General features: G+C 33.1%; 2 protein-coding genes and 1 long non-coding RNA gene across 4 annotated transcripts in view; all 3 read right to left on the reverse strand.

Moving 5' to 3' along the window:
* LOC107614869 (TMV resistance protein N-like) overlaps positions 4325-26056 on the reverse strand; it is a 51843-nt gene continuing 30111 nt past the window's right edge. The window contains exons 1-6 of one of the 2 annotated variants that reach the window (XM_021110490.1): positions 9334-10497; positions 8911-9213; positions 6207-7655; positions 5474-5533; positions 4920-4998; positions 4325-4700 (exon numbers count right to left, since the gene is read on the reverse strand). In XM_021110490.1, coding sequence (XP_020966149.1) covers positions 4966-4998; positions 5474-5533; positions 6207-7655; positions 8911-9213; positions 9334-10467 — 2979 coding nt within the window. In that variant the 5' untranslated portion in view covers positions 10468-10497 and the 3' untranslated portion in view covers positions 4325-4700; positions 4920-4965. Of the gene's footprint in view, positions 4701-4919; positions 4999-5473; positions 5534-6206; positions 7656-8910; positions 9214-9333; positions 10498-26056 lie in introns of those variants that run through there. The other variant, XM_021110489.1, reaches the window with a different exon arrangement.
* On the reverse strand, positions 16289-16919 carry LOC107614868 (toll/interleukin-1 receptor-like protein). The gene has a single exon (XM_016316994.2). It carries the CDS (start codon positions 16830-16832, stop codon positions 16323-16325), a length of 510 nt encoding a protein of 169 aa, XP_016172480.1. The 5' UTR covers positions 16833-16919; the 3' UTR covers positions 16289-16322.
* On the reverse strand, positions 22936-24352 carry LOC110266238. Its single transcript, XR_002353321.1, has 2 exons — positions 23707-24352; positions 22936-23498 (listed from the first exon to the last, which is right to left on the reverse strand). It is a non-coding gene; the product is annotated as an uncharacterized LOC110266238 (long non-coding RNA).

The following is a 26056-nucleotide window of genomic DNA, read 5'->3' on the forward strand; positions in this document are numbered from 1 at the left end:
TAGCTAAGAATATGCAGTCTTAGGTTATTAATAAAAGGAATATAATCAAAATATGTAGCTTCAAACTGAAATTGCTCATAAGAACTAATTGCAAATGGACTACACATTGTACCCCAATTTGATCTCCGCGCTAATAAGAGAGCCTCCATCAAATTGAATGTGCAAAAATTGTTCCAGTTTTTTCCTGTTCATTTTTTTGTTTTAAAGAGGAAAATATTATTAGCATATCTTGGCTAAAGCATGCATAAATTAAACTAAACTGATTAACACTCCGTTATAGTAACCAATTAATTAAAAGATTACCTCAAGTTTTCTACTGATTCAACTTCCATTAAGCTATGCTTAAATTTCTTTGCTGGAGGAACTAGTTCTTCCCCTTCATCATCAGATTCGAACCCCTTTTCTTTATGTGGAGATGCAATGGCTTCTAACTCAAAAACATCCCTGCTTCTCTTGAATCTGCACCTTCTTGATTCCTCCTCCATATTTGGGTATATCCAACGGATGCCGCACGCTTTTATCGCCACTTGCTCCTTGTTTGGTAGCCGAGCTAAGAACTTAACTTCCAGATTTGCATTCTTGTCATCATCATCATCAATGGCCTTTCTTCCTCTAACTATTTCCATTATCTCCTTACAGCATTGAAAATCATACCACAATAGCACATGATCCGACAAAAGATTCATCTGAAATCCAATGGAAACACAGTTTCTCCACCTCAGTGAGGACGAACTTGCTTTATGGATCCTCTGACCCCAACTTGTTTCCAAGTAACATTCAAAGCCAAAACTCATTTCAATGTCACCCTTATCACATGGTTGTATCCGAGGAACAACCAAGTAGAAAATGAAACCAGAGAAATTGGAACTTAGTGGCAATTGAATGCTGATGGAATTTTGTGAAGAGCAATGATGGAACAAGTCATCAAGTTTACTTCCTCTAATTGGCAAGAAATAACAAACCTTGCCAACACTGACGTCATGCTCACTAAGAAAAAGATCACCGTCATCAACAATGAATTCTTCATTTCTGTTTTCTTCTAATCTTGATGATAGTTGTTGTGCTTCAGCCCTAACAATGGCATCCTTCAAAATGGTAAAGCATGACTCTTCCTCCAACTTCACACAGTTCAGGAATGCAAATGTAGTACCCTGCTGTCTTTTTAATTGTTCTCTCGAACTTGACACTGTCCTCAAAGATCTGCAGTCCCAGGCCTTAAAAGCTTGAAGGGAAGGTGGAAGCTCTGGTACAAGTTGTAACCTTTCACAGTGACGAATAAAAAGAAGTTTGAGCCGAGGAAGATTCTTAATGCTTTCTGGAAAGGTCATGATATTAGTGTCATGAATGGTTATCAACAACAATGATGATAACAAAGAGATGTTGTCTGGGAGTTCAGTTAAACTTTGACATCTCTTGTCCTATTCAACCATATTTTGATAAAATAAATAAATAAAAATGAGAGAAACTTGTCAGATAAGTTTAGAAAAATCTGAATAGAATTAGATATCAGTATGTTTAATCTTATATTATTAGCAAGATACTCACTTATAAATAAAGTGTTGTTAGTTCTATTGAGAGATTATTATATATATTTTTTGTGACTAATTATTATGTTCTTTTGAAATATATTCAATGTGAATATGAAGTCTTGTAGATAAAAAAATATATATTCACTTAAAAATTGCAATAATTTTCTGATCATGGCATACTAAAAAAATTCCTAGTTCACTATGGGTAATAATTGGTAGTATGAACATAATTTCATCATTTTCACCGTAATAAATGAATCCAAAATTAGTTTTTTTTTCCCTCTGAATATATACTTATTGTAAATAAATGTCAACATATCATCACCAGTACTTTAATTTAGTTTTTTACCGAAGCTCCCATAGAACAAAAGCCTCTTAACATTTAAGGTGGATTAAAAGAAAGACAAGCCAATAACCATATCAATATATAGCATTTTATGCCAGCCCCATATCCACACCTAACAACAACGCAATAGTTAGATGACAAGAAATAAAACCCCCAAAATGAGTACCATTTAAGTTTCTCATTAACACTGCATATGTTGCAACACTAAAAATATGTTGCAACACTAAAAACGAACCACCACATACACAATAATTTAACTGGAAAATATTATTCTGATTTTGGAGTGAGTTTTCTTGTTCTCTTTTCTTCAGTGTCTGTTCTCCACCACTGTTATAGAATTGACAATAAATTAATCGTGGTGATTGCAGATACTGTAGCTAAGCATTGTGGTTGTTATAGTATAATGTTTTTCTTGTAATTTGAATTGGAATATATACTGCAACCTATTATAGCATGTTTGAAGGTATGATACAATTATATTGCAAGCAAATTATGTAAATTTCTATCACACTTAATTTCAGTCTGATAACAATTATCAGCAATATTGCAACTACAATAATTATAACTGTAGACCATAATTTAAAATTAACTTAGCTATAATGTGAAAATTAAACTGTTCGAGAAAAAACAGCAATATCATCAAATAATATAAGTAAAAGCTTAGTTTACATAATGAGGCAACTTACTAATAATCTTTGGAGCCATTTGCCAATATAGAAAGCAAAACAATATACAAAAAATCTTCGGAGCCATTTGATAATATCCGAATCCCAACAATATGCATCCACTCTTTCTCCAATTCTCTAAGACAACAATATAAATTTTTCATTATCCAACTGTCGTAAATATACACATTTAATAGATTTTTATTATGATACAATAATTAACCACACAAACAAACGATGTCAACTATAGGACTGCATTATAAAATTAAACTGATACTCTTAATTGGTCTTAAAAAATTTTTAGTCATCTATAATATTCTCTGTGATTTATATTTATTGTTAAAGTGAAAATACTCCCAATACAATAAAAAATGTTAATATGTTCATTTATATATAATTAGACAAGAGTATGGAGAACTTTAATATCATACAACATTAAAATTAAATCCTTTAACTTATTTTGATATTAAAAAGGATGAATATTACAAAGTGCCACACTTTTGAAAGATATATTTATAAAAGTGAAGCAGAGAAGCTTGGTCAACCTTTACAGAGTAAGAAACTATGAAGAACTATTTAAGAAAAGGAAAGTACGTGAAAGTTGTGCTGAAAAAAATGAGGAAAAAAATAAAAAGAAAATAACGAGATATTAATGAAGGGATTATCGATGGCTTGGTATGCAAGGCAAGCATGAAAAACAGAACAAGAAGGAATGTGATCTCTAAATATTGGAGCTTTGAGTATTGTATCAAATTGTTCACTAATGGATCCACACCCTTTTATCACTACTTCCTCTTTATCCACTGTTTGAGCAGCGAACTCAAACATAAGGAAAGGATTGCAAGTGGTTTCCCTCTTTGTCTCTTTGATTGCTTCCATTATCTTGTTGGAATATTCTCCCCATCATCCAATACTATCATATGATCTGACACCATTTTGAATACAACCATCATGTGTGGTCTATTGTGAGAAGTTGTTATCCATTCTCATTTGTTGCAACCCTTTTCCATGTTGCATTCACATCCAAATATCATATGCTTATTCCAATGGTTGCTATATTGGTATTGTGAACAGTAGCATGCAGACAACAAGGCAAGAAGAAAGCTTCTGATTTGGAGGAACTTCAACAATGATCGAAGCTTCTGTAGAGTAGTAGTGAGGAACCAATTATTAAGTATGCTCTCTTTACTAGGTAAATGGTAGAAGGAGATATTATCATTTTTTTCTTCATTATTCGGATATCCATCATTATTTGCAATAATTTCTATGCTAGATTTCAAGTCTCTCAAAATGATTTCATATGCATGATCATCCAACTTTGGGAAGTTATGGAAACTAATGAATGCCTTGTCTTTTCTGGGTGGTTTACTGATTAAACTTGAGACTGTCTCCACAGATTTGCAGTTGTTTACACAAAAGAACATGATAGACGGGGGAAGTGGAGTAGGTATGTATTAAAGCATTTTACAGATTAAAAGAGTTATGAGCTTCTGAAGATTCCCAATGCTTTCTTGCAAACTTGTAATGACATCACAATTCTGTAATGATAATATTTGTAATAATGGTAAGACATGAATGTTGTCTGAAAGTTTAGAGAACTTTACATTACAATAAAGTTAATTCCTTGGCAGACAAGAAGGCAGGGGTGTATATGTCGTGTTCATGTTTTGGCTCCTTGAGTACCATTGTGTTGGCAAAGTTTTGAGGAATCTTCTCAAGAGAGTAAATGATGTTAAAACCGAATCATTCAAGACTTTTGAGATGCATAATGGTTACCACACCTACGTCGCAAACAAGTTAAGTATTGTATTGAAATAATGACATCCTGAATGATATAACATTTATTTATACGGTCTCCCTTCATGACTCAATTATCATCAAAACCCGTCTTCTAATAATAGATAATATCTTATTATGAATATAAAACAAAGCATGAAAGTGGCAAAAACAATATGCAAATTAAACTGCACTGCCAAATTGACAGGGAAAATTGAACAACGATAAAATGAGCAAAAATAAGTAATGATGTGTTCTCAGAGAAAGTGTGCTATAAAGTGACCAAATAGACCACTATTATAACAATAATGAACTAAAGGAAGTACAACTGTTCCCCACAGAAGCTTTCGTGTTGGATGGAGTTGTCATATGATATGTTCTTCTCTGTAAAAGGCAGAAAAAATAAGTTAAAAGAAAGAAACACATATATATGAGTTGAGCCAGCATCCACTGCTATACTTTCTTTAATTTCTTTTCTCTTCTTTATTTTTTTGATAATCACAAACCAACTCAATTAAAGAGAAAAAAGGAACAAGTACACAAGAAAAAAAGGAAAGATATTGCATAACACTTAGTCTGCAAAAGAAATGAGAGTTACTGTACCTTAATTTAACAGAAAGATATTATTCTGTTTTGGAGTGATATTTCTCTATATCTCTTCCTCGGTATTTGCTTTATAACACTGTTATAAAATCGATAACATAAAAATTAATTGTGGTGATTTTAGATATTATAGCTTTTACAATAACACGCATTGTGGTTTATGTCGTATAATTTTCTTTTTCTTGCAATTTGAATTTGAATATATTTGAAGCCTATTGCAACTCTATTTATAATATTTTGAAGTTATGATACATATACCATTACATACAGTAACATAGCACGGTTTCAATATGATAATCACCAAATTAACAATAACATTCGGTTTTGTTAGAAAACTAACTTTCTACCAGCTAATAATCAATCAATAAAGTAAAAAAAAAAAAAGGTAAAAAAGAAATAAAAAAAAAAACTAAAATATTGATTGATTGTTGCGACTACAATTATAATGATAATAGCAGAAACAAACTCAATTATAATATGAATAGTAAGCTGCTCAAGAAAGTAATTTCATCAAGTATAATCAAAAGCTTAGCTAACATAATTGGGCAACTTACCAGTAATCTTTGAAACCACGACGTAAATCCACTCTTTCTCTGATTCTCTGTTCTCTGACTCTGCGACAAGAATATAATTTCTCATGATGCCCCACATTTGATACATTATTACTACGACACCATAATTAACCATACAAACAAGGACGATATAAACAACATACTATGGTATAAAATTGACAACACATCATGAACAAAAACATCAATATGCGAAAATGTTTTATTTCAAATTTTTGTCTATTCATAAATAGTATAATTTTTGCAAAGTGATGTATTAGTTTGGTAGCTTTGACGTTTTTGAGGTCTAAAGATTTTTTTGTTAGTAATAAATCATTATTATCATTTGTGTGATTTAAATTTGTTGAGAAAGTGAAACACTTGATGTGCAACAACAAATGTTAAGATGTCCATTTATAATAAGTAAAGAGCATAGTAAACCTTGATTTTTTTACAAGATATATATGATATATCTATAAAATTGAAGCAAAGAAGCTTTGTGTAAGAGAAACAATAAAAAATTATAGCTAGGTTGTACAGAAGAAATAAAAAGAAAATTCAAGCAAGTAGATAATTCACCAACTCTGTGTTTTCGTTTACTACCATTATATATATACCAAAATCAATTTTGAACGATTTAATTTTTGTTGTGGATCTCTAGACTAAACAATAATAATTGAGAATACAACAATAATGTGTGAAAACTACTGACATTAGTATTAGAATTTAGAAGCATTACCTCGACGTCATGAGTGGCATCTGGACTAATCTCTCCTTGATGATTGACATGGACATGCATCCAACGGATCCCACACCCCTTTATTACTACTTCCTCATTATTATCTCGTGTTTGAGCAAAGAACTTAAATTGAAGGAAAGGATTACAAGTGGTGCCTTTCTTTCTCTCTTTGATTGCTTCCGTTATCTTGTTGCAACCCTCTCCATCATACCATACTACCTTATGATCTGATACCATTTCGAATGGAATCTTATTGACGGGATAAAAACCAGTCAAGAGTGTTCTAGTGGCAGAAGTTGCGATCCATTCCCACTTGTTGCAACCCTTTCCCAAATAGCATTCCCATCCAAATATCACTTCTTTCTCGGAAAGGTTGCAATATTGGTATTGAGAAATCAAGATGCAGCCAACAAGACAAGAAGAAATCTTGTGATCTGGAGCAACTTCAACAATGATCGAAGCTTCTCTCGAGTAGTAGTCAGGGAACCACTCATTAATTATGCTCTCTTTTCTTGGTAAATAGTAGAAGAATCTATGCGGATATCCATCATTATTTGCCACAGGTTCTATCCTGGATTTCAAGTCTTTCAAAACTGCTTCATATGCATCATCATCCAACTTTGTGCAGTTATGGAATCCAAACCATGCATGATATTTTCTGGGTGGTTCACTGGTTAGACTTGAGACTGCCTCCAAAGATTTGCAGTTTACTACATTAGAGTATATAATAGATGGGGGAAGTGGAGGAACATATTGAAGCATTTCACAATCAACGATCAGAAGCTTTATGAGCTGTTGAAGATTCTTAATGCTTTTTGGCAAACTTGTAATGACATGACAACTTTCCACGTGTAATAGTTGTAATGATTGTAAGACATGAATGTTGTCTGGGAGTTTAGACAACCTCTTACATTTGTATAAAGTTAATTCCTTGACAGACAAAAAGGCAGGGGTGGGCAATATTCTACTTAAGATGATGCATGTGTCATCTTCATGTTTTATTGGATCCGTGAGTGCAATTCTGGAGGTAAATTTTTTAGGAAGTTTCTGAAGGGAGTAACTGATGTTAAAACCGAACCACTCAAGATTTTTGAGATGCATAATAGTGGATGGCACTTCACTCAAAGCCGTTGATGGTAAATATAACTTGAGTTTGGAATGATGAGTCATAATGGGGATTGAGAACTCTTCCAAATTGGAGCAACCATTGGCCCACAAGCCCCACAGAGAGGGTGAACAATAGTCACTGCAAAGCCTCTTTAGCGATGTGCAATAGTTCACATATAGTTCTTCAATCTTGGGGAGAGAGAAAATAGATGGATGAACATCTTGCAAGCTTTCACAGCCAACGAGTATTATTAATTTGAGATTCGTGGCACCTGCTAAATTTGGGCACTCTATCAAGCGTTTGCAGCCATGGAGGTCAATAAACTCCAAACTTGGTAGATTCTGGCATTCCCAACAAACATGTTAATACATGTACATGGCTAGTTTATTGTCTAATGCGTTACTTTCTCACTTATTGTAATTGGGGAATGCTAGGAAAACAATGATCATCTTGAACAACATGACACTACACTCTAATTTAATGCTATTAATTAAATTTACTTTTTTAATCCTATTAATTCACATTGTTTACACATTGTTCAAAAAAATTGTTGGTTACCTATACTTTTCCATTGTAATTTTATAAATTATTATACATCTAATATCAAATATTAAATGACAATAAGTTTTTCATATTTTTAGAATAATTAACTATATTTTTTGAACAATTTTTTTCTTCTCTTATTCTTACACGTATATAAAAAAGTGTTTCCAGCTAATCAATACAACTAAATATTTTTAGAATAGATATAAAATACATTTAAAATTTAATTTTATTAAAAACATATTGAGCATATGAACTTTTTTAGTTGTCCATTACAATATTAAAATAATACATAATTTATTCGAATCTTGGAATATGGAACTTGATTTGATTAGTATTTAGTATATATATTGTTGGTCAATTCAAATTAAACATCATCTATATACAATTCATAGGAGTGAAAAATCTGTTTGGGCGGAAATTTTTCGAAAATGAAAACCCTTTGATGTGGTTGATTATTACTTTCATCCTTTCTTTTTGATGAAGAAAGCATTGCATGATGACATATAGTAAATTAATATGATGTAGCAAAACAAGAAAATGTTAAATGACAAGAAACTATTTATAATCAATTATGTTCTTTGTTTTAATTTAAAAAATTATGATGGATATATATAAATAATTATTGGGTGTAGTCTAATATTTATCTCTTTTATATCTCATTTAATTTGAATCTTGATAGTTAAGTGTTGGCCAAATTTTAATAAAGTGTTGGTCCCTAAATTTTCTCTGATATTTTATTCTCACAAAAGTTTATATAAAAAAATTCTTTTGATTAAATGATAAAAATATGACTTTTTAAAAACTAATTAGCATGCAAGAATATTTTACAATATATAGGAATAAATTAATCTTACATAATAGAGTAAGTTTATAAATTATAAATCTTGAAAAAAATGCCCCATAATTAATATTATATCAAAACTACTCTAGTTTTTATTCTTTCAAATTTCGCTTTTTATACTAATTAATTTCTATAATATCAATCTTTATTTTAGTATTCGATGAAAGTGAAAAAAAAAACATAAAAGAGAAATGAAAACATGATCCTACCTGAACTGTATCCCAAAGTTTTTGAACATTGCTATCTCGCATGGAAAGCTGAACAAGTTTTTGAGGCCAACAAATAGAGGGAACAAACTTAAGTGGACATTTATTCCATTCAATATACCTCAAGTCATTAGGAAGTTGAAAATTTTCTAAAAGCACTCTGTTCCGTTCAAGATCTATGTTGACATTTCCTCTTAAAGCAAGTAACCTTAATTTTGCCATCTTCCTTAATGCAATGATGATTATACATGGATCTATTGTAATTTGATTCATATCCACAATCATGCTTTCAACTCCATGAATATCCTGCAAAATTGATAAGCATTGGAATACAATGTTAGTACCATGTTGCTGTAAGCAATATTTTGATACATACATGCATAGACTCATCTTGAAGACCAAACCTTTAAATCATAATTTCCTTACTCTTTCATCTTGGAAAATATTGCAGACTTCTTCGGTATTCCACAACCTTGTTTGTTGACCACCATTTTTGCTATATTCTTCATGAATGATTTTCCAACACATTTCCTGTATCAAACTATGCATTTGGATGTATTTATAATCACCATTTGAATAAATACTTATAAGAGACTTGTCCAATAGACTTTTTATTCCTATATCTGCAAAGAAATCACAAGAATTTAATATTCTTGTTATTTCCTCCATTTTATGTCCATGGAAAAAGCATGCAACATCTAAAAGGATGCTTTTTTCAACATCATCTAATGCATTATAACTCAACCTCAACACCTTCTGAATATCTGCATTGGGATACTTCCTTAATTTTTTCAATGCACTATCCCATTCACCTACACTTTTGCCGCGAAGAAATGATCCCAAAATTTTCAAAGCCAATGGAATGCCCTTAGCATAATCTATGACTCTAGCTGTTACCTCACCATACTCTGCTTTGGGATGGGGATCAGAAAAGGCATAATGGCTAAAAAGTTTATAGGAGTCTCCATTACTCATTTGCTTGATTTCATGAATTTGTTCAACTCCTCCACTTGTAAGTACACTCCTGTCCCTTGTTGTCAAAATGACAATGCTACCAGAACATAGGCAAGTACGCAAACCTGGAACCAAATCAGTTGCAATTGGCGAATCAACCACATCATCCAGTACAATCAAAGCCCTCTTCTTCTTGAGTTTACTTTGAGTGCGAGAGTCTAGTACTCCAATATTGGTATTATGAAGATCTTGGTTTAATAATTGGGAGAGAAGTCTGCTGCATATGTCACTGAGACATGGCTTTCCTAATTCTCTTGAATTTGACAAGAAGCAAGAGCCTTCATATTGAGAAGAGTAATTATTGAAGAGAGCCTGAGCAATGGTTGACTTACCAATACCGCCCATACCCCAAATTCCAATCACAAGAACCTTCTCCATCTTGAGTCTCATCAAAGATTCAACGCGGGTATAGTTTGTGTTACAAATAAAAGGTCTTTTGAGTCCATCTATGAAGCACTTGTTCTTCAGACAATGTGGCAAAATTGCTTTTACGATGTCACTAATTAGCTTAGCTTCATCATCCCTGGCAAAAGATAACCACAGCATAGATCGAAGTGAAAATGGATAAACATATATAGTTCCTTGGAAGAGCTCATCTTCTATCTGGCAGTTGCAAGCCGGGCTATAGCCTCGGCATTAGTTCGAGAAGATGAACACGGACAACAGCCTATCTACTTTGTCAGCAAAGCTCTGCAGAAGGCAGAACTAAACTATCAAAAGATAGAAAAGTTTGCATATGCCCTTATTATCACTTCTAGAAGGCTTCGACCTTATTTCCAATGTCACACTATAAAGGTCCAAACTAATAAACCCATGAAGCATATTCTTCAGAAAACAGACATTGCAGGCAAAATGCTTCAATGGGTAATAAAATTTTCCGAATTTGATTTAAGGTATGAAACTCGAACATCGGTGAAGTCCTAATATCTGGTGGACTTTGCGGCAAAATATATGGAAGCCCAGGAAACTTCAACAAGCTGGAGTTTGTATGTAGATGGATTATCCAACAAAGTTGTAAGTAGAGTGGGAGTAATTTTGGAAAATCAAGAAGGAACTCGGATTGAACTCTCATTAAAGTTTGAGTTTCTTGCTTCTAACAATCAAGCAAAATATGAGGCCTTACTTGCTCACTTGAAGCTGGCTAAAGAAGTCGGGGCAGAAAGATTGATTGTGTTTAATGACTCTCAAGTGATAACCTCCTAAGTCAATGAGACTTACTAGGCTAAGGATCCAAACATGAAGAAGTACTTGGAAGAATCACGAGAATATTTAACTCAATTCTCAAAAACAAAATTCCGACATATAACTCGAAAATCCAATATCCGAGCTGATGCCCTCTCTAAATGAGTTGGCACCAAGCCAGGGGGCAGCAATAGAAGCTTAATCCAGGAAACTCTCCACGCACCATCAATGTTAAAAGGAGACGACAAGTCGGGAACAATGACCGTATCCAACTAAAACCTAGGACGGATTCCCCCCATAATCGAATATCTTAAATTCAATATCATCTTTGGAGAAGAAAGGAAAGCAATGAGGCTCATAAGGGAAGCACAAAACTATACCTTGGTCCACAATATTCTCTACAAATGAGGAGTATCCACACCTCTATTGAAGTGTGTCCTGACCTCGAAGGCTAAGGAGGTCTTAGAAAAAAAAATCACTTAGGAGCACGGTCACTAACCAAGAAAGTGATCCGAGCCCTTTTTTTGCCGACCTTGCAAAGGGAGGTGGTCGACCTCGTTAAAAAATGTCTGCCTTGTCAAAAGCATGCCAACATCCACGTAGCACCTCCAGAAGAACTCATTAGCATTACTTCACCCTGGCCATTTGCAAAATGGGGTCTAGACCTCCTTGATCCATATCCACAGGCACCCGGGTAGGTAAAGTACCTTATAGTTGGGATTGATTATTTCACTAAGTGGATTGAGACAGAATCCTTGACAACCATCACAGCTCAAAAAATTCAGAATTTTCTTTACAAGAATATTGTTACCCGGATTGGAGTTCTACACTCCATTACCACGGACAATGGAACTTAGTTTACCGACTCAGCCTTCAGAAGCTTGATGGCAAGCCTCAAAATTGAACACCAGTTCACGTCGATAGAATATCCCTAAGCCAATGGACAAGTAGAAGCTACGAAGAAAGTCGTACTTATCGGGTTAAAGCGCCAACTACAAGACGCAAAGAGAGTCTGGACAGATGAGCCCCCTTAAGTCTTGTGGGTATATCAGACAACTCTCCACTCCACAACTGGGAAATCACCTTTCTGACTTGCTTGCGGCATAGAAGCCATGATTCCCATAGAAGTCACTGAAGAATCTCCAAGGGTTAGATTATATGATGAAGTAGAAAATATTCGAGCACAAAAAGAAGAGCTCGACCTCCTTCCAGAAGTCCGAGACCAAGCTCTAATAAAAGAGAAAGCATTGAAGCAAAGAATGGCCTTAAGGTACAATAAGAAAATCATCAAAAGAAGTTTCTCCACAAACAACCTCATATTAATCCGAAAAGACATCGAAGTATAGAAGTCGGGCGAGGAAAAGCTGGTTGCGAACTGGAAAGGACCATATAAGGTTGCTGAAATCTTAGAAAATAGTTACTATAAAGTGTCCGATTTGAAGGGGAATGAGCTCCCAAGGTCGTGGCACGCATGTTACTTAAAGAGGTACTACAGTTAGAAAGCAAACTTTGCTCCTTGGTGTACTCTTTTTTCCAACTTTATGGTTTTTTTCGAAAAGGGTTTTCCTGAAGGAGTTTTAACGAGGCACCATAGTAAGAGCTAACGGTAATAAAAAATCCTTAATAGCAAGAAAACTTATGTAAATTTTTTCTACTTATTAATGATAAATCATCTTTTTTATTGATTTTCCCTTCAAACACATTAGTTTAAACTCGAAAAATCGTGTAAATCCTTGCCCAATCTGAGTGGTCAGCAAGATGAAGCGACGAACTACAAATTAGTGTAAGAAGTTATGTAAGCAGTTCGTGATCTGACCTTAAAAGAGTTGGCCTGAAACAAAATGCAAGAGTAACTTGATAAGCCCGACTACTCAAAGTCAGAATTCAAATAACTAAGGAAAAACAAAATTTACAATCAAAAAATTAAAAAATGTCTTATTTAGTTTGCCGACGTCTTTTCCAACTTAGTGAGAGTAGCATCAAAAGCTACCAAAGTGACTTCATAAAAATTTTTAAGTCATAAAGGGATAACAGAAATAGCTACAACTAAGTAAAGGATGATAAGGAAATACTCATTCATGCAAAAAACTACCATACATCCAAGTAGTGGAAAAAAGTCTTTAAGTAGGAAAAAATAAAGTGTTCAAACTACGACTATTACAAAATTAAAATTGTTCATACAGACCCACAAGCCGGGCCATCCAGATACTTAAAAGATAATAAAAAAATCTAAGGAGGAGGAACTTGGTCATTGGAAGTCGAGTTAGAAACGTCCTCGGGCTGGAGGTCGGAAGAGTTTCGGGCTGCATAGTAGAAATCGGGAGAGTTCCAGAAGGAGTAGGCTTATCATCCAATCGAGTGGGAAAAATCTGAGAAGCCTGTCCAATTTGTGCCTCTGAGGTCTTCGGATCGGGTATAGGAGTGTCTTCCTCATCTTGAAGGGTAGGAACAATCTTCCCATTAACCATAATATTATCGGGGTGGATAAGGGAGAGATCCGCCTCGGGAGCAACAACTTGGAACTGAGCCTTTAGATTCTCCACCATCTCGTCCATGCCTTCGGCTATGGTCTCCTCAAGCTCTGCATATTTCTCTCTAGACTTAGCGACCTCATCTACTAAGTCAAGCTTCTCCCCAAAGACTCTGGTATAACTCTCCTCGGCCTTCTTTTTTAAGCCCTCCGCCATGACTAAAGTTGCCTCTGCCTGTTTTACTCTCTTTAGATTTTCCAAGGTCGGACAAAAGTGACTCTTTTTTGCCCTCCAATTCCTTCTTTGTTTCCCTTAAGGATGCCACTTCAACTTGAAGGTTAGCCAAAGCATGCTGGGTGGTATCGAGGGGAGTCCTCTCCAACTCCTTTAACAATGAAGCACACACCCCGACCGCATGAATTCCACCTCGGACAAGTACTTGAAGGTGGTTCTTTATGGAAACATCATCCATACTAATGGAACTATTTGGAAGGATGTGTTTTTTGACCCAAGCCACCGCATCAAAGCTCTGCTCATAGACACCCACTGATTCGATGGTCTTCTATTTTTTAGGCTTTGGCTCGTGATTGGGGTGGAAGAAGAACTATTTGTTTTACCAAACTGGAGGGAGGGGAGTTGGTTGAGGAGTCGGATCAGCAATTATTTTTACCGAGGCAGAAGCTCCCGAGTCCGACTTAGAAGGAGATGAGAGGTAGTCCAAATCACCTGCCTCTTTTAGTTGTATGCTTCGTGCAACAACATTCTTCTTGATAGTCCGAAGTGTTTTCATAGCAGCCGACTTAGGAGCTATTTTTTCTATACGACATCAAAGTCAGGTTACATTAGTCACTAAGACATTTTGACAATGCCATATCTATAAAAAGAAAAAAAGACTACCTAGCTCGGATTGAAGTTGGCTCGAATTTCCTAAATATCACTTGATATCCAGATAAGGAGCTCGACCCTAGTACTCCTGGAACAACCCGACTACACTCTCTTCAACCTCATCTAAATCATCTAAGTTATACTTAACTATCACATGATATACTTCCCAATACAAAGGGAAAAAGGGCTCATCCCCCTCGCCTAGAAAGAAAGATCGGACATCTTCTATAACACGGATCTTAAAAAAGTAATTTTTAAAGTTATGGAAAGAATCATCAAAAATGGCAAAAACCTTCCTACCCTGAATAGCTTGGAAAGAGATCCAGCCCTGTTTCTTGGAGCTGAAAGGCTTGGTTGAGGACAAAAAGATAAAAGAAAACTTTAAGAGAATGAAGGATATCAAGTTCCCGACAAAGGAGCTAGTATATTTTCAAGAAATTCCAAAAATTAGGATGAAGTTGAGAAGGAGCAACATTATAGAATTTAAGAATCTCGGATTCAAAATCAGAAAAGGGAAGGGTAACTCCTAATCTTGTAAAAAAGCAATCATACACATAGATTAAATGATGATCCGACTTGTCAAGTCGGAGAAAACAGACCCTCTCTTCAGGGTCAACTACTACAATTTCATTATTTTCTCTCATCTTCCCAATTTAGACATAACCTATGATGCCTACGAAAGATTTCAGCATACTCATTTATGGTGCACAGTTACCAGGGTAACCGTAGAATAACGTGTGCAACAAATGAGAAGACATAACATCTTTTTTATTTAAAACACGTCGAACACCCGACGTGATTTTGGGAAGGCGGTACATCCCGACCAAAAGCGCTAATCTATAAGAAAGCAATTGCGATCCACAAATACTTGGATCCGACGAGTTTGAAAGACCAGACTCAAACAGGGGCAATGTTCATACCTTGGCAAAAAATGAAGCCAGACCCAAAATGAATAGAAACCCACTCAAGAGATCTAACTACTACACCTGCCCGACCTCATCGAGGTCGAATACGATAACAACAATTCGGCTTTACTTAGTAACTAACTCCTAAGATATCTCCCTCTTATCTAGAAGGAATATTTCAACAACTTCCTTAGAAAAAAGGGAACTGTCATTTACCATCAAAGGTGAAACTACTCTAAAAGGTGGTTATCTATTCTACTATAAATACACTGATACTCTTAGGTATATTAAGAACCCAATCTACCAAAAAAACATGCTTAAAATCCTTGCTAATTTAAGCATCAGAGTCTTTTGCAGGTACCCCCCCCACCTCTTCACGAGGAACTCGGACGGTGGCACCTCGATACCAGAAGAAGTCGGACGCTGCCTCGAAAAGAGTCTAAACATCACGTTCAGATTCAAAAGCAACCCAATTTCAAGTAACCCTCAGAACAATTATATTTTATGTTAATAGTCCAAATCTAAAATTTAATATTTATTATTAAATTTAAAATTTTAGGATTTAGAATTCAAAATTTAAATTTTAAAATTTAAAATTCAAAATTTTAAGATTTAACATTAAGTTATATAGTTTATTTAAAATTTAAAATTAATATCTCAATTTATTATATTTAAGATTTAGTATTTATCTTTTAATTTTAATCTCTCAATCTAAATCTTCTTTTCAAATGCAGTCTAATACTTATTAAACTCTAAAAAGAAAAAAAGGTATCATTTGAAATTTCAGCCAAAATACACTTAACATAAACAAAAATTGTAATAGCAATATAAAGAAGTTTTTAATTCTTCAACTAAATTTTGGTAAAATCTGATCAAGGATAGTATCCATTTATCACAATCTGATTCAAGCATTTATCTCTAATATATTGTTTTTGAAATTTAAGAATGTTGGAGTGGTTTACCTGTGGTGATCGCATTGGAAGCCAGAAAGATTGGCAGCTTCAGTGAGTGCAGTCCTCCATTGCTCCACTTCTTTACGGTCCGTGGATCTCTCATGCTCAGCGAATGCTGTGTGGTAAGTTCCGGTCTGCTTGCGAACATTTGTGGGTTCTATTCTGTAGAACACTGGAATCACAACAATCACATTTTCATTCTTCTTCTTGCATTCCATGATCTCCACCAGCTCTCTCAAGCACCACTTTGAGGAAGCATAATTCTCAGAGAAGATAACAAGAAACAAGTTTGAGTCTCTGATGGCCTCAACAAGTTCGCTCCAGATGCCTCCTCCTTTCTGGATTCTGTAATCTATGAACGTCTCAATCTGATTTCTGCGGAGAGCAGAATGAAGATGGCTGGTGAAGCCGTTACGCGTGTCCTCACCTCTGAAGCTGATAAAGACATCGTATTGATGAGTGAGAGATGCTTGAGAATAAGAAGAAGAAGCAGCAGCAGCAACTGAGAGTGCCATGCCTCTATGTTGGGGGGAATGAATCAGCAGTTAATTATATAAGAAAGAAAATACTTTGTTCTCATCTCACATATGCTGTATTGTGTACAAATAAAATTAAAAGCTACACATTTTCACGAAACGCAAACAATAATAATAATATCTTGTATTAATCTGTGGACTATATGCGATGTAGACTAGGTCTACGTCAACTAAGAAATTACCATCTGATGAGTGGAAGTGTCATCTGTTCAGCAGACTTAATTGGAGTTGTATACATGTAATTATATTAAAACACTCATCACGAAGTTAATTACCGAGTGGTTTCCCTTGGTCTTTCTTAGCTTTGATTAGAAATTTTAATTTGTTCCGATCCACAAGCATCAAGGTAATATACTAATATTGATAGTGTTGATCTTAATCATGTGACGCATGTTTTTGTCCCTTTATCAGTATTAACTTTGAACAACTCAACAACTTGTATTGCATGAATAATAGTTAGCAAATTAAAATATTTAGTTGTTTACATCATCGAACTAATACGCGTTTTCTAATTCCGTTATTTAGTCTGACTTTCTCCCAAGTCCCAACTACCTTCTTCCTTAACAACTTCAAAATGGATGCTAGATAATCTTTGTTCTGTTTATTAGCTGTTCCAGAAGCACTTCTTATAAATCTCATAAATAAAATCTTTTAAGTTTTAATAAACAAAATAAATTTATTTTAATTGTTAATGCATTAAATATGTTAAGAGGATGATGAGTACTTTCGTTTTTCATATTTTTAGTATAGGGTTAACAATTTTTTAATTTTTGGGTCAGCAAATAACCAATATTAATATTTTTCTACAGCAAACAAAAAAAATCCAAATATATATAAAGAGCATGAGTACATGCTGGCTGCTGAATGATGGTTATGATTTGTTATATTTGTTTGTCCGTGAGACTTTCCGTTTTAGTATTACTTTAAAGACATTTGTTAATTAAGTCATAATCATGATTGTTCTTGCATAGGTTAGCCATTGTATAGTGCGTTCGTCAATGAATGACTGCAGACCTTCTGTTAGAATGAGTTATACTTAGGCAATAGAAGAACAAAGAGGTGTAGAAGAACAAAGAGGTGAGTACCTGTAAATAAAAGATACTTCGATGCTCAAATTAGTAAGTGAATTATAAGCTTTACAAGTTGCAATATGTCCAAATATTTTTTTTACCTTCCTTTTATATTTGGAATGAGATGTATTCTGTTACATTTCCAAAAAATCTCACTTAAATGAGAAATAATAACGTTTTAGAATATTATTATACGTTTTGGTATTTTCATAACCAAACTATAGTGTTTATAGCCAAGTTATAACGTTTTAACCGAGTTATAACGATCAAATCATAGCCCCATGTTTAGCCTGGTGATATTTTGATAAAGCAAATTGAACTTTTTGAATTATAACTTGGCGATATGAGTTATAAGTATAGAGCCCCAAATCAACTTACTTTATTAAAATAAAATAATTTAAAAATGGGAGATGATTGAAGTTAAGGTGTATGGAAAAGTGTAGTAATCTTTTTATTGATTGCACCGTTTGCATTTTTCAAGGCGATCTGGTCTATTGATATGAAAAGGAAGTAACCATCAAGAGTTTTTTATAGAACCGAATGGTTTCATTAAATATGGTATTTTGAGTTCGTTGTTATTGAAATCCTGAGAGGATTCATAAAAGCAACTTTACTTTCTTTGAAGCGTTTTGTGAAGCCATACAACCATGAGTAAAAGAAGTTAGTTTGCTTTATTTGTTTTTCTGTTCTATCATTTCTTTTTCTTCATTTTTTTTTTTTGGAAAAAATTATGGGTGAGAAAAAAGCAATTTTTACCATTGATCTTAGTTTTGGTTCCAAGATTTGTTGTCAGCCCTTGATTTGAAACAAAAAGAAAGAGCTCCTTTCTCTTTTTTTTTTTTCTTGAATTGAGCAACATTGAAAAAAGTAGTTTCAACAAGCTAAAATAATTACATATAAATGAAACTAAAAAATTATAATTTACTTCTGAATAAACATTTGATTTGATCTTTCCTTACAACTTCAATATTTGACTTTTTCTCTTTTTTTTTCTTTGATGTTTGATGTTAAAGATTACCTTTTTTCAGTTGAACCTAATTTGAGATATCTTCATTTATTTACAATGTTGTTTTTTTTTCTTTGGTTTTTGATTAGCACCTTCGACGCAATGGTTGGTGCAAAGGAGAATGCTTCTATTTAGCTTGGATCCTTTCTTGACTGCAAATTACTTGGGGCTACAAACCATTTTCAACCTAAATACTAAATATTTGTTATTATCAAAATATTATTAATTTTTTAAACTCAACAAATTTGATTTTATCTCTTAGCTCCAACTTTTGACTTTTCTCTTTCTTTCTTTTTCAATACTTGTGTTAAGTCTAAGTTGATTTTGGGTTTTACAAATGATGACAAACATTCTTTGGATTGAAAGCCCAATGCTATTTAATGGGTGTTTTAATTGTTGCGGGCCCAATTGTCCAAGTTCATGCTGCATCAGCCCAAACCAACATAAGTTTCAGCAAATCAACATGCTAAAGCTCCCAACACTTAGTGTTCATTTGCTCCTTAGTGCTCCAAGAGTAATAATCAAGCCCAATGCTTCTCAGAGCACCGCTCAGCATATTAAATGGTCATATATTTGCTAAATTCAATAAGAGGACAGTTGGATCATGCAAGGACAGGTGTGGCTCAAATAAAGCAAGAAGGACAGAAGGACACTCCACTAACCCAAGGACATCATCAGAGCAATACTTGGATCGTGGTTGAGCAAAAACACAAACTTGCATAGAGCAGTAGCAGCAGGAAAATGGAGCAAAATGAAAAAGGAGTGCATGCCTTGGAAGAAAGCCAAGCAAAGGACAACAGCGGTGGTGGACGGGCTCCTCAACTAGCAGAGTTAGTGGAGCATGATGAAGAAAGGACTGCATGCTAGCAGTGATAGTTTCAACGAGCAGCTGGTACAAGAAAATGGAAGAGGCAGAAATGAAGGCAAGTAGAAGACATATAAGAAGCCTCATTCCATCATTTCAAAGCAAGAAAAAGAGAGCACACATTCATATCACCATCTCAAACATTGAGCTGGAATCTTTTTCTTCTACTCAAGCTTAATTTTATTCTGATCTTTGTATTATGGCTATCTTGTGTCATTTTTTGTTTTTGAGAAAAGGCTGATCTTGAGAGGTTGAAAATGCAAGAGAGAAAAGGCATGAGTGATGCATAATAGCCACTAATTTCTGATGTATTGATTTGTTGAACTAGGATTAGTTTCCCTTTCTAGTTGGGTTAGCACTTGGTGAATTTGAATCTGTTTAGATTCTCCTTCCTAGTTGGGACAGCACTATGGGAAACTAAGCTTTGGTGAAGAAAGCTTAGGGGCAAATACTAGTTGAATTAGGGAGTAATTCAATAATATTGATGTATGTAATATGTGAATTTTAGTGAAAATTTTACCATGGTTTGTGGTGGAGACTGGATGTAGGATTTATTGCATAAAAAATCCAAACCAAGATACATGCTGGCCTTTATCTTTTCTTCCATATTCTTTACTTGTACTGCGCATGAGACAAAATGAAATAATCTCCTGCAACTTTAGCTTTCGCTAAAACAGAATTTAAACTCTAAGTTTTAAGTTAACTTGATTCAACTCCCTTCTCAAGTTCAAGTAGAACCATCAGCTTGAACTTGGTTATTCACTTTTTTATTTAGCTTAAACCCACTTATGAACATGCCTTTTTATTTCTTCTTTTTGAAACATCTAACTGATCTAATCAAACTTGGATTGTGAGTGTAACATGCTAGTCATGAACCAGACGAAAAAAGAGGATATTGCCAAAGGACTTTGGCACTTTTGTTATGGGCCAGATAATAGAATAATTACTGGCTCTTGCAATTGGACCTGTTTTAAAGACATTTTATTTTATATACAATAAATAGACTTTTGAATCCAATATTATAATATTAATTATCATTAAATTATTATTGTTATTTTTCTCAAAAACAATCAAATGAGCGAAAATAAGTAATGGTGAAAGTGTGCTAAGTGTGCTATAAAGTGAGCAAATAGACAACTATTACAACAATAATGAACTAAAAGAAGTTTAGGTGTTCCCGACAGAAGCCGATTTCTCAGCTTTTTATTTTCATTTAATAAAATTCAATAATTTATAAAAACGTAGCACATTTAGTACACACAAAGTTGCTGTCCTCAAGGAAAGTGTGCTATAAAGTGAGCAAATAGACAACTATTACAACAATAATGAACTAAAAGAAGTTTAGGTGTTCCCGACAGAAGCTTTCCTCTTCGATTTCTCATATGATAAAATGATATTCTTCACTGTAGAAGGGAAAAAATATTTAAAAAAAGAAACACATATATGAGTTGAAACACGTGACCTTGCATTCACTGCTATACTTTCTTCAATTTGTTTTCTCTTCTTTATTTTTTTTATAATCACAAAACAAATATCAACACAATTGAAGAGAAACAAGGAACAAAGTACACATTAAAAAAAAAAAAGGAAAAGATATTGCATAAGTCTGCAAAAGAAACGAGAGTTACTGTACCTTAATTTAAAAGAAAGATATTATTCTGTTTTTGGAGTGATATTTCTTTGTATCTCTTCTTCTGTATTTGCTCTACATACAGCACTGTATGTTATAAGATCGACAACATAAAATTAATTTTGGTGATTCCAGATATTGCAGCGTTTACAACAATACGCATTGTAGTTTATGTAGTATAAATTTTTTTCTTGCAATTTGAATTTGAATATATTTGCAGCCTATAGCAACTCTATTTATTATATGTTTGAAGTTATGATATATATACAATTACATACAGTAACATGGAACAGTTTCAATATGATAATTACCAAATTAAAAATAACGTTGGGTTTTGTTAGAAGACTAACTTCTTCCAACTAATAATCAATCAATAAAGGTAAAAAAGAGATAAAAAGTGGAATTAAAAAAGAAACTAAAATATTGATCGATTGTGGCGACTACAATTACAATAATTAAATAGCAGACCATATATTAAAACAAACTCAATTATAATATGAAAACTAAGCTGCTCAAGAAATAGTAATTTCACCAAGTATAATCAAAAGATTAGCTAACATAATTGGGCAACTTACCAGTAATCTTTGGAACCACGACGCAAATATACTCTTTTTCGGGTTTTCTGTTCTCTGTCTCTGCAACAAGAATATAATTCCTCATGATCCCCCACATTTAATACATTATTACTACAATACAATAATTAATCACACAAATAAGGACGATATCAAACAACATACTATGGTATAAAATTGACAACACATCATGAACATAAACATGAATATGCCAAATGTTTTATTTCAAATTTTTGTCTATTCATAAATAGTATAACTTTTGCAAAGTGATGTATTAGTTTGGTAGCTTTGACGTTCTCGAGGTCTAAAGTTTTTTATGTTAGTAATAAATCATTATTATCATTTGTGTGATTTAAATTTATTGAGAAAGTGAAACACTTGTTGTGCAACAACAAATGTTAACATGTCCGATCCATTTTTAATTAGTAAAGAGCATAATAAACCTTGATTTTTATAATTCTTGTAGTGACTTTTGCAAGATATATATCTATAATATTGAAGCAAAGAAGCTTTCTGTAAGAGAAACAATAAAAAATTATAGCTAGTTTGTGTAGAAGAAATAAAAAGAAAATTCAAGCACTTAGATAATTCATCTATCAACTGTGTGTTTTCGTTTACTACCATTATATATATTATTCCAAAATCAATTTTGAATGATTTAATTTTTGTTGTGGATCTCTAGACTAAACAATTCACAGTACAACAATAATGTGTGAAAACTACTAACATTAATAATAGAAGCATTACCTCAACGTCATGAGATTCATAGCCCTCATGAGTGGCATCTGGACTAATCTGTCCTTCATGATTGACATGGACATGCATCCAACGGATTCCACACCCTTTTATCACTACTTCCTCATTGTCTTCTATATTTGCATAGAACTCAAATTTAAGCATAGTATTACAACTGCTGTCCCTCTTTCTCTCTTTGATTGCTTCCATTATCTTGTTGGAAGGCTCTCCATCATACCATACTACCTTATGATCTGATACCATTTTCAATACAATCTTAGGGCGATTAGAGCCGGTCAAGCGTCCTCTATTGGCAGAAGTTGCTATCCATTCCCACTCGTTGCAACCCTTTCCCAAGTAGCATTTCCATCCAAATATCACTTTTTTCTTGCCAAGTTTGCAATATTGGTATTGAGAAATCAAGATGCAGCCAACAAGACAAGAAGAAATCTTGTGATCTGGAGCAACTTCAACAATGATCGAAGCTTCTCTAGAGTAGTAGTCAGGGAACCACTCATTAATTATGCTCTCTTTACTTGGTAAATAATACAAGAATGTATTACCATTGTTTGCTTCATTATGCGGATATTCATCATTATTTGCCACAAGTTCTATCCTGGATTTCAAGTCTTTCAAAACTGCTTCATATGCATCATCATCCAACTTTGTGCAGTTATGGAATGCAAACCATACATTGTGTTTTGTGGGTGGTTCACTGGTTAAACTTGAGACTTCATTCAAGGATTTGCAGTTTCTTGCTTTAAAGCCTATAATAGATGGGGGAAGTGGAGGTACGTGTTTTAGCATTTTACAACTAGCGATGCAAAGATATATGAGCTGTTGAAGATTCTTAATGCTTTTTGGCAAACTTGTAATGACATGACAATGATGCAGTTTTAATTCTTGTAATGATTGTAAGACATGAATATTGTGTGGAAGTTTAGACATGCTCTTACATTTGTAGAAAGTTAATACCTTGAGAGACAAGAAGACAGGGGTAGACAATATTCTACTTAAGATGATGCATGTGTCGTCTTCATGTTTTATTGGATCCATGAGTGTAATTTTGGAGGTAAAGTTTTGAGGAAGTTTCTCAAGAGAGTAACTAATGTTAAAACTGAACCACTTAAGATCTTTGAGATGCATAATAGTGGATGGCACTTCACTCAATGCCGTTGATGGTAAACACAACTTGATTTTGGAATGATCAGCCGTCATGGAGATTGAGAACTCTTTCAAATTGGAGCAACCAATGGCCCACAAGCCACAGAGAGAGGGCGAACAATAATCACTGCAAAGCCTCTTTAGCGATGTGCAATAGCTCACATATAGTTCTTCAATCTTGGGGAGAGAGAAAACAGATGGATCAACATCTTGTAAGTTTTTACAGCCATCGAGTCTTACGAATTTGAGATTCGGGGCACCTGCCAAATTTGGGCACTCTATCAAGCGTTTGCAGCAATGGAGGTCAATAAACTCCAAACTTGATAGATTCTGTCAATCCCAACAAACATATTAAGTTATTAATACATGTACATGACTAGTGGAGGAAAAAAGTGTTGTTTTATTGTTTAATGCGTTACACTCTCACTTATTTTAATTTTATAAATTATTATACATCTAATATGGACGGAAGTTGATTTGATTAGAATTTAGTATATACTAGAACTAGACCCGCACTATGCACATATGGTAAATTAATAATAGTATATAATAAATTAGAAAAGTCTAAGAATTAGTAATTTTATTAAATTTTGTCCAACATGTAATTAGTAAAAGAAAAGTGAGTAATTCTATACTATTTGATAAAATCTCACACTATTAAAAACATCATTGATAGTTATTTGATGTCTACAAATCACAAAAGTTATGCTAGCCTCTATTAAATATTAAAAATAGCTATGTTTTGTAGAATTAAATTAAATATGGGTAAACTAAAATTAAATTTAAAAGGTATTTTGTTTAAAATAATTTGTGGTACAAAAGATTTAGATGTTGGAGTTGGAGTTGTACAAAGTGACATTTTTATTTGGTGGTTTGATTTTTGCATTTGTTTTAATTAATAGTCTTAGTCTTATTATGTGACGCTCGTCCTCATTCTTCTTTATTGGTTATTGTTAGAGTTGTTGCTTTCTTCTTTTTGTCGTAGATTCTTATGAAGGCATGTTCTTTATGAATTATTGAGTTGTAGCACTTTCTATTATGTTGTTTGTTCCATCTTTTCATATATGTTCTTCTTCTAATAAAGATGTGTCTTGAATTTATATGATTTTCTTTCTCTTTAATTTTTTGATATGCATGTATTTTTTCAATAACATCTACAATAAAAAGAATAAAAATGTGTAGATTTTTTTTGAATAAGTTGTTTTTAATAAGAATAATTAAAATAGTATAAAGTGAAATTATCTGTTAATATTTTTTTTGACCAACTCTGTCAGACAATGTCTCAAGTGATGCAAATTTAAAATAATATTAAAAAATGTTCAAAATTAAATCTTTAATTTCTTTCACAATTGTTGTGAGTAAAATATTTGTTTTCATTGTACATTTAATTGGTCTATACAAATCATTTGCATCTTTTATTTTTAAATTTTTTGTAGTATAGACTTTTAATTTCTTTCTTATAACAAATGTTTGAATTTATTCATCATATTTCTCTTCACAATTACATGAAGAAATATTCCCTGCAGTGTTAGTAAATCATAGTTAATAATTAGTTAAAAAAAATTGACTACATTTATTTTTTTTAAGTTATTAGAAAAGAAACAATGAATAGCATATTGAAAGACGTATAATTTTAACTATATTAAAATACAATTATATATAAAGTATTATAAAATAATATAAAAAGTAAAAATAATTAAAGAATTTTTTCGTAAATCCAATTTAAAAATACAATAAATATGTTTGTTTTGTACCTTTTCATCTAATATATCATTTCTAAGCAAGGAGACTCTTATTCATTTGTGGGTGTTAATGTTTTTCATAGACGAATCACGCGAACTTTGATAAACCAATTGTCTATTTGTTTGGTGATATTGTCCAAAAAATGATGCTCCATTGAGTAAGTTTGAGATGTGTTGTAGTGCGAAAACAAATTTTTTGTACTAAATTTGATGTTATTTGAAGAAATAGTGATAAGAGACTTATATAAGTAGTTCAAATAGTATGGAATTCGAATATTTGTAACATAAAATTTATTATGATTAATAATATTATTATGACATTTGTAATATGGGTGTTTATTATATTTAATGGGTTATTTCTAGAAATTAATAAATTAATTATTGGGATTATAAATTTATTGTATTATTTATAACGGTAA

This window comes from Arachis ipaensis, chromosome B09 (genome assembly GCF_000816755.2).
Source record: "Arachis ipaensis cultivar K30076 chromosome B09, Araip1.1, whole genome shotgun sequence".
NCBI classification, from domain to species: Eukaryota; Viridiplantae; Streptophyta; class Magnoliopsida; order Fabales; family Fabaceae; genus Arachis; species Arachis ipaensis.

Excerpts from the sequence above, each read along its gene's own strand:
- LOC107614868 (XM_016316994.2), bottom strand. The coding sequence starts at position 16,832 with ATGGCACTCTCAGTTGCTGCTGCTGCTTCTTCTTCTTATTCTCAAGCA.